This window comes from Geospiza fortis, unplaced genomic scaffold (assembly GCF_000277835.1).
Source record: "Geospiza fortis unplaced genomic scaffold, GeoFor_1.0 scaffold286, whole genome shotgun sequence".
Classification (NCBI taxonomy): domain Eukaryota; kingdom Metazoa; phylum Chordata; class Aves; order Passeriformes; family Thraupidae; genus Geospiza; species Geospiza fortis.
The window spans coordinates 1,018,223-1,027,501 of NW_005054444.1; the positions used below are offsets into that span (position 1 = coordinate 1,018,223).

At 48.3% G+C, this 9,279-nt stretch overlaps 1 protein-coding gene across 1 annotated transcript in view; it reads left to right on the plus strand.

Moving 5' to 3' along the window:
• The window catches only part of LOC102039319 (alpha-2-macroglobulin-like protein 1), a 23,948-nt gene extending 14,714 nt beyond the window's left edge, over positions 1-9,234 (plus strand). Inside the window, exons 23-36 of the mRNA XM_014309630.2 lie at positions 283-366; positions 728-904; positions 1,209-1,290; positions 2,160-2,316; positions 2,897-2,971; positions 3,128-3,299; positions 3,776-3,990; positions 4,299-4,514; positions 4,888-5,003; positions 5,656-5,746; positions 6,033-6,101; positions 7,309-7,411; positions 8,092-8,133; positions 9,179-9,234. Coding sequence (XP_014165105.1) covers positions 283-366; positions 728-904; positions 1,209-1,290; positions 2,160-2,316; positions 2,897-2,971; positions 3,128-3,299; positions 3,776-3,990; positions 4,299-4,514; positions 4,888-5,003; positions 5,656-5,746; positions 6,033-6,101; positions 7,309-7,411; positions 8,092-8,132 — 1,598 coding nt within the window. The 3' untranslated portion in view covers position 8,133; positions 9,179-9,234. The remainder of the gene's footprint in view (positions 1-282; positions 367-727; positions 905-1,208; positions 1,291-2,159; positions 2,317-2,896; positions 2,972-3,127; positions 3,300-3,775; positions 3,991-4,298; positions 4,515-4,887; positions 5,004-5,655; positions 5,747-6,032; positions 6,102-7,308; positions 7,412-8,091; positions 8,134-9,178) is intronic.
• The last annotated feature ends 45 nt before the right edge of the window (positions 9,235-9,279 follow it).

The window sequence follows — 9,279 nt, forward strand, 5'->3', positions numbered from 1 at the left end:
TGTAGGGAACAGAAAGTCAGGGATCTTGGAGCTTTTATGGGCAGGCAAAGCCATTCAGCCCTACCCAGTTCTAAAAGTTCCTGGCAACATCAAGCCACAGCCTAACCATAACACAGACCCTCATCTGTGGGTGGCTGGATCTCTGTCTGGTCCTCTCTTTTGAATGCTGATTTCACCAACTGATGAGGTGATCCCAGACCTGTTTACACCCTCTCCTGGGGGACACCTGTGACTCTGCCATCTTCCTCATGCCTGTTGTTCTGATGTTTTTGCTGTTTGCAGGAACTTCAGCTTCAGAGACAATCTCTTTCACTATGCCAGAGAACACTGTCCTTGGATCAGAGAGAGCCCACATCTCTTTCTTAGGTGGGTTTTTAGAAGAGTCTTGGGAAGTAATATTTTTCCATGCACATGTCTTCTGGTGCCACTGTGTCTTCTTTAGCAAACAAAGTAATGAAAGGGAATATGTACAGCAAGGTGTGGTACTGTCTTCCAGAGCAGTATCCTGCCTGTCCTGTACAAGTGGGACTGGATGGATGTATAATTTCACCAAGCCAGGGGAGAGACAGCCAAGTAGCAAATCACAATTCCTGCAGTCTGTAGACATCACATGAGCAGAGGTGAACTGAGATCAGTCCTAGCAGGTTACCTGGAGAATCTGTGAGACCAGAATTGTTTTACGTGCAAGAATGCATATGGCTCCCAAAGCTGTGGTTCTGTCCTACAGGTGACATTATGGGAACAGCACTGGACAACATAGATGAGCTTCTCCAGATGTCCAGTGGCTGTGGTGAGCAGAACATGGTTCATTTTGCCCCAAATGTCTTTATCACACGATACCTTGAAGAAACAGGACAGCTGACTCCAGAAATCAAACAGAAGGCCATCGGCTACCTTGAAAGCGGTGAGTGAATTCCTACTTGTTAAGCTGGTGGTGTCCACCATAGTACTTGTGTGGAAGGAGCCTCAGCAGAGGCCTGGGGCTGAGCAGGATTTGTGCAGCATCCCTTGCCTGGCATCATGGTAATTGCAGCAGTGTAAATCAGGCTAGTGCATGTCAGCAGAACGCGCAGTACACAGCACCCCACTGCTAAATTCCTCAGAGATAATGCTCTCTGTAATGATCAGCAGGATTGGTGGGGCAGGTTGGCTCCTGGAGAACGGGACAGGCACACAGCATCTTCACTACCCCCAGCCTCTTCCTGCAGGATATCAGCAGCAGCTCCTGTACAAGCACACAGACGGCTCATACAGTGCCTTTGGGGAAGGAAGTGAGCCAGGAAACACTTGGTAAGCAACCATATCCAGATGTAACTGAGGAGCAACAGTTTGACCTGGTCAGGCTCAAGCTGGCTTGGTTTTTGGTGTGGGGAAACAGAGGCAGTCTGAAGGTGTGGAGTTTTGAACAGAAATTACTCCTGAGACCTTTTGGAAGGTGTAGTGGCTTAAGCCCAGATGGAAATTTAGCACCACACAGCTGTTCTCTCAACACCATCCTCATGCCAAATCCAAAACATGGCACTGTAACAGCTACTGAGAAGAAATTAACTTCACTCTAGCTGAAACCAGAGCAATATCCATCTCTTACTCCATAACATTTATGTCATGCCAGGTTTCACACTCCCCAATATGCCATCACTTTCCCTATTTTCCCTATTTATCTGTTTTGATAAATATACAAAATCTTCCTCTTAGTCTATGGGACACCTCTGTCAAATGTGACAATGAGCTAACCTGAAGTACCCCTCTTGGATTGTTTGTTCTTGAGCACACCAAACAAGACTGGTTCTGAAAACTTGGCAGCAAAGCCACCTTCTTTACAGGTTTTCAGAATGCTTGGTGCCCAAACAGGATTGGGAATGGGTCTGAGTGAGCTCACTAAATGTCAGCCCTCCAGGGCAACAAAGCACCCTGTTGGAATTAGCAGAGCTCTGAAGGCCTGAAGAATTGAATTTTTTCTCTCTTGCTGCACGTGGCTCTGACCTCAGGCTTCTTGAGCTCATGTGCTCTGCTTCCAGTTCTCCATCTGCACAGGGGCTGTGGCCTGCTGGTATTTCTACAGGGAGAATGTAGTCGAAGGCAGAGACTCCTGTCTCCTCTTAGAGACGTGCATCAAGTGACAATTCAGTTCTATATCCTCCTTCCTTCCTTGGCTCTAGGCTTACTGCTCTTGTCCTGAAGACCTTCAGCCAAGCCCGGGACTTCATCCACATAGATGAACAAAATATAAAGGATGCTGCCAGTGCCCTGATTAAAAGTCAGACTCCATCTGGCTGCTTCAAGAGTGTGGGGAAGCTCTTCAACAATGGTCTGATGGTATGACGTGTGTCAGTGGTGGTTCATTAGGTACCTCAGAGCTCCTTCACTCTCTGGTCCAGTTTGGGTGCCAAAAACAAATGAACTCTGTTGCAGGAGGAAGGCTCTGAAGTGCCCTTGGGTGACACTCAGGGTTGCCTAGTCACTGTGGCACTTTTTCAACTTATGAATGATGAAGGTTTGCATTTGATGATGTGCACTTGGGAACTGAAACAGTGCCTGCCCTACCTCTATCTCAAGGGCTAGGACTCCCACCTTGGAGCGGGCTTGTGGGAACATCACTTCCTCCTGGCATTGAAATCTGCTACTGAAAATCTTACATCTGGGAGGAGAAAGGGGAGTGTGCTCAGCAGGGGGAGGGAATCAGCTACCCAGAGGAGACTGGGGAGCCCTGGCAGAGAAGTGCTCTGGTAAGCAGGACCTTTAAAAGTGGATACCATTCATGTCACTTCCATAGGAGAAGGAATAGAGCCAGCACTGTCGCCTGTGCTGGCATTTGCTAGGGGACCAGAAGGCACTGGAAAACTTTCCCCTCTTCCTTCTCATAGCATCCCTCATCTGTGTTTTGTGGTGTCTGCAGGGTGCAGTGGAGGAAGGCCTGGGGCTGAGCTCTGTGATTGTGATAGCTCTCATACGCTCAGGGATGCCTCACTCCGTGAGTATCGGCAGCAGGAGTGGGATGCGTGCACAGCCTCTCACAGGCAGTGCCTGGGCTCTGCCTTTGGTTTCCATCCTCTTCTGCACACGTGAAATCTGCATTCCCTTCCCAAACACCCTGCCCGTAACGAGAGTGCTTTCAATTGTATCCTAGGACCCAGTTGTGGGGAAAGCTCTGAAGTGTATAAGGGACCTGGTCCATGCTGATACTGGCAGTCCCAACCTCTACAGCCTGGCACTGGCTGCAAACGCCTTCGCAGTGGCAGGGGACAAGGCCCTCAGGCAGAAAATCCTCAAAAGACTGGATAAGGCTGCCACAATATCAGGTACCACGGACTCTGGGGCAGGAGGGAGGGCCACTGGCAGAACTGTGTGGAAATCCCTGGGTTGAACAACCATTGGAATGGAGGGAAGGAGTAGAGGGGGGCAGGTACTGCCAGAGCTTTGTGGGGAGTCCAAGGCTTGGCTATCCAAGCCTCAGTTTGCCAAGCTGTCCCAGGTTATATCCACACTGTGAGACACATTTTCTCTATGGATAATCTCACAGTCCTGGCCTCCCAGTCACCCAAACCAGGGAAGCTTCACGGATATAGTGGAGCTCCTCCCCAGCCTGCAAGCCAAAGGTGTTGCTGGGAAAAGCAGGGTGTGGGGAGCAGACGGGGAGCTATGCACATATATCTTGTCCAACTGTATTATGCCCAATGCACATGTTTGTTTAGTACCTATATACAGGGGCTAAGTAGAACTCCAGGGTCACTAGATGCAGCTACACACTCCATTAATGTTCCCACTCCACCTCTAGATGACCAAATATTCTGGAGTCAACAGTCCAAACAGGAAGAAGATTCCCTATCTTGGTATCGGGCTCCATCTGTTGATGTGGAGTTGACATCTAGTATCCTCATGGCTCACCTTACAAAGTCAAGTTTGTCATCAGATGAAATCAAAAAGGCATCCAAGATTGTGTCTTGGCTCACCAAGCAGCAAAACCCATATGGAGGTTTTGCTTCAACCCAGGTAATCCCCTTGAGCCATCATCATTATCATCATCATCATCATCATCATCATCATCATCTTTGATGCTGGTTTTTTGAGAGCAATGGGTTCTAACAGCCCATAGTAAAAAAATAAAAATTAATAAATTTTAAAAGGGTGTATGGTTTTACAGATCCTGGGAGCTATGGATAATCCCATGCTAAAAGCCAAAGGGAAAAACTCAACCATTATTGTGCTATGGCTGCAGTATGAGGGAGGAAAAGGCTAAGGTCTGGGCATGCATAGGAAGCAGGAATCCCACTTTTCCTGATGTTTTTCTCTTTCCTCAGGACACGGTTGCTGCTCTGGAAGCCCTAGCCCTGTATGCAACCAACATCTTCAGCAAGGACAGTCCTGATCTTCAGGTTTCTCTCACTTCCAAGGGGTTCAGCCAAAACTTCCGAGTAGACAAAAGCAATCGCCTCCTGCTACAGACAGTGGAGCTGCCAGCCATTCCCCAAGATTATACCCTGCATGTACAGGGCCATGGGTGTCTTTTCCTGCAGGTAAGCCCAGCCAGGAAGAAAAATTCTGTCTGGTGAAAAGCCTTGAAAGCCAGAGAACATCTTACTTTGCTACTTAGCCAACCGTGAAAACAAACTGCTGTAGTAACTTGCAAGAATCTGGGCTTCAAGGCTGGCTGGGGTAACTGTGATCCAGCAGGAAGCTGGATCCCCAAATGAAATCTGGATCATGTCCATCCAGCCAGAGCAGCTCTTCTCCTCCAAGAAATCCATCAGGAGCAGTGCAGCAGAACCTCTGCTTCTGCCACATGGTTTTCTTGACACCAATACAAGACAGCTGAGTCTAGACAAGAATACTCTCCAGCAAAGAAAACCCTGCTATTCTCTGCTATCCAGCTTCTTTCTGTCCTGGCAGGCCATCCTGAGGTACCACATCCCTCCCCTGAGGAGCGAGGCCACCTTTGCCGTGTCCGTGCAGACGGAGTGCACCGTGCCTGACGCCACCCGCTTCCCTGTCACCATCCGTGCTCGGTAGGAGACACTCAGCTGCCCCTTTCCTCCCCCGTGCTGAGAGGCTTCTGGCACCACACCAGTCTCTTGCTGGCAGGGTTCCCCTTCACTCCTGGGGTCCAAGTGCTGAGGTGACCCCGCTGTGCTCTCCCCAGCTGGGTGAGAGGCACAAGGCCCCAGAGGGGTGGCTCAAGCTGTAGTCCTGTCTTGTCCCCTGCCCCTCACCACAAATCCTCCCAAGGTCTGTGGGTCTCACCCCTGTCTAGGGTTAGGTCTCAAAACACTAATGATGTGAAGGTCCTGTGGGACTGCCACGTACTCCTAAGTGTTCCCTCCTCTGCTCCCGACTGTCACACCACTCTTCTCTGCTGTACTCCCGCCTGGCTTGGGACAGACCTGCCAAGAGAACAGGCATAGGATGTGATATTCTCTGCCATGCCTAAAGAAGGTAACACCATAAGGCTTCCAAGGAACTTATTCTCCTTGGCACAATTAAAAGCGAGATCAAGGGAAGCACAAAGATTTATTACAGTGCAGAAACAGGTATGCTTACAGGAGAAACACTGGAAAGAAAGGCACATTCCTCCACCTGAGTACCAAAGCTGGGCTGGAGTATCTGGAGATCATGGCTCAGAAAGTAACATTAGTGCTGTCCCCTGGGTTCCTGCTGCAGCTACACAGGGAACCGTGTGTCCACCAACATGGTCCTGATCCAAGTGGAGCTGCTGTCTGGATACAGCCCCGTGGCCGGTTCACTGGAAGAGGTGAGACCGCGAATTTGTGTCCAGCTGGGATGGGAACAGTGATGGATGTCCATCATGCAGGACTGTATGCTGAAATGTGATCATTCCTGTGGGCAGAGAAACAGGTTATTTTCTTCCTAAGAAATCCTTATACTCAAAGTCTCTTCCAAGCTGCACCTTGCCTTTCCCCACCTCAACAGCTTCCCTGGCCATGTAAAATATTTGTCCATACTCTCACAAGGACAAACACCCCTGAATATTTCTGCTTTTTATTAAAGCCTTTCTGATATTTTCCCCCTATTTTCAGCTAAAGAAAATGCCTTTAGTGAAGAAAGTTGAAAGCAAAGCTGACCAAGTCGTTCTCTACCTGGAGGAAGTGAGTGTAATTTGGGCTAACATCATCATTAAAGGGGCTATGGACTGACAGCTTTTATTCTTGTTTACTGGTTTCACTACTATTTTAACTATCCAGAGCTGTTGTTCCTGCATACCAGCCACATTTGCTGATATAGAAAAGTGTTAGTTGGCAGTTGTTCATCCGTAGAGCAACTTATAGGGCTACTTAACTTGAGTGAAACATGGCAAACTCTCATGTTAAGCCTACATCTGTCGGCACTGTTAAGTGACTTTTGAAAGTCCATATATATGGTGCCTGGTTAGGACTGAGGAGTAGTAATAAGATCCATCTAGCAAATCCAAGCAAACCTGCAATCTTAGAAAGCGCTTAAGCAACCTGAATGCAGCAGAGAGCATGCAAGATTGCTCATGGATTTTGCCAAGATCATTTGAAACTAAACCAGATGGTTGTGTGAACAGAAGTGCACGTTCCACAGCCTCATGAATCAACTGATTAACAACCACTCCAGCCTTTTTTCTAGCTCCATGAATACCTAAGCAGCACCAGAAATGAGACCGGGCATGTATTTAAAACTCCAAGCATTTCTAAGGAGCATTTCTGTGATTCTTCATCCTCAGTTTCTGTCAGTAGGCTAAGCTAAGCTGGCCCCATAGGAGGTGGGTTAGTGTCACATGGATGCATTAGGCTTGCAGAGCTGCTGCTTTCATTACATCTACAGCACAGAGCAGAAAATACAGAGAAACATTTCAGCTCAAGCTGCCACGTAACACAAGGTGCACTGCAAGCAACAGCAGGTCATGTAACTACTATCCTACAGCAGATGTTGGTCCACAGCTTGTATTTGTCTGCTTAATGATGAGGGTTATGTGAGACTGGAGAATATGAACTGATGTCACTGTGAATAAGAAAGTAGCCACTGAGGCCAGGTGCATGAAGGAGCTCAGAGTAGAGCTGGATGGGAAGGTGGGTTTGGTGGGGAACACTAGCACACCATTTAGGTAGTGCACACTGACTCCGTAGGTTTTGATGTTCCCCATGAGCTGAGTTAAATTTGGTGACACACAATGGGAAGTAAAAGATGTTTCTGAGATGGACTAGAAAGCAGAACAGATGTGTTACAGTGGTGAGGTCTCCACAGAGCCTGAGTGCAAGTAGGTGAAAGGGGTTGTCTTACAGGACTTTTCTGTCCCTCTCTGTTTTTAATCCTTGCATTTCTTGGTCTTAGCTGACTAGACAGCCTCAAACCTACACTTTCCTGGTGGAGCAGGACATGCAAGTGAAGGATCATAAACCAGCCAATATCAAGATCTATGATTACTATATGCCAGGTGAGCTCAGATGCTGTACTGCAAAAACCACCCAAAAGTACTTCTGGAAAGACAATTTCTAAATTTTGTTGAGTCTAAGACAATACCATCTATCACCTCGTTATCTGACTGTCCCTTAGAAGCTCTCTAGGCATGAACTTAACCTGTTGGTGTTCAAAATGGTAGGTCCTCCTCCCTCTGGTGCCAGAACTTGCAGGCCTGAAGCTGGTGTGTAGAACCACTGAGGGTCTGGCTCTCCCAACAAGAGTGGAGCAAGGAGCTGTGCTTTTGAGCACTTACTTCGTGGGAGACAGAAAAGGCAGAAGGACCATACTGGGGGGATGACTCAGAAGAGTAAGGGCCCCCTTAGAAGAATAAAACCAAAACCAACCTGTCCTCTGTTCTGTGGGGTTCCTAGTGGGAAGAAAAGCTAGAAATGTGTCAGGGATTGCTATTTGTTGAGAAAGTGTGGAACTCACAACTGTGATGGAGCTCTTTGAGACTTGCAGCCTCCTGCCTTGGGTGAATCCTGACCAGCTGCAGAGTCAGGGGCACACAAGTGGTTTCACATGTCACATGGAGGGGAGTTGTAGCCTGTAAATTGAGGGAACACCTCTCCTAGGAACAGTGGCTCAGTGCTGGATTGCTTTCATGGGTTTTTGACAATGTGTCTCACCAGTACTTTCTTTCTTGTCTTTCAGAAGAAACTGCAGTGATGAGCTACAGTGTCCCGTGCAAGTGAGGTGAGGGCCCAACACCTCTTTTGTTATCACATGGTCCTGAAGAATATGGAAGGGGAGGGAGATGCAGGCAAACGCCCTTGCTCAAGAAACTTGTCAGACTGCAGGTCCAGGGTAGAAAGCAATTTGCAATGCCAAGTAAGGGTGAGTTCCTGTACCCCAGTGGTTAAACTGAGGGAAAGACAACTGAAGTAGAAGATTTGATGTGACAAGATCATGACAAAGCTGGAGATATGTTCCAGAAAACAAGGACTGCATATACCAGTTACTAGCACCAGTCCTGGCCCTTTGCATCAAATACACTTTATTCAAGCCACCACAGTTCCCTTTCCTGGCACTTTCCCTGCAGTTTCACATCCCTCCAGCGCTGTGCACACAACGTGCCATGCTCGTCTTTACTGCAGGGCCAGGCCAGGTTTCAGTGCCAAGCCTTTCTCCATCTCAGCCTGGCTTCTGATCCACACTAGGGAATGGACACCTGCCCATCCTCTTTCCAGGCTGAGCCAAGACAAAGCTTAAGCTTGACCAATGTCTGCCCCTGCTCTAAACTTTCACTTGCACCTGTGTGCTCTCCTGCCCCCAGCCCACAAGACAGGGAAAACCACCTGCTGCATGAATCACCTGTAGGGAGGCACACAGCCCTGTCCTGGGATGTCTGCCACAAGCTCCACACCCTTACCAGAGATTGTGACATAAGCTTTGTATAGATAAAGTGACAGAGAATCTTAGGTCATAAAACATTCTGAGGTGGAAGGGACCCACAAGGATCACCCAGCTCCAGTCCCTGCACAGGACAGCCCCAAGAGTCACACCACGTGCCTCACAGCATTGTCCAAATGCTTCTTGAACTCTCATCAGTTTTGGTGCTGTGACCACTTTCCAGGGAAACCCATTCCAGTGCCCAAACATCCTCTGGGTGATAAGAGCTCTGTCCTTGTTGGCCTGACAGTACCATTCAGTCACAAGGTGCAGAAAAGGCCCCTAAGTTCCCAGTGGTTAGTTTTAATACTTCATGAACTCTTTTTTTTGTCCTCTATTGTCTTCACAGGAGCAGGGGTAGATCCCTCCTCTGCAGTCTCTCCCATCAGTCCTTTGTCTCCCCTGCCAACAGTCACCACATGGAGATATGAAGAAAAGAGAAAATGCTTG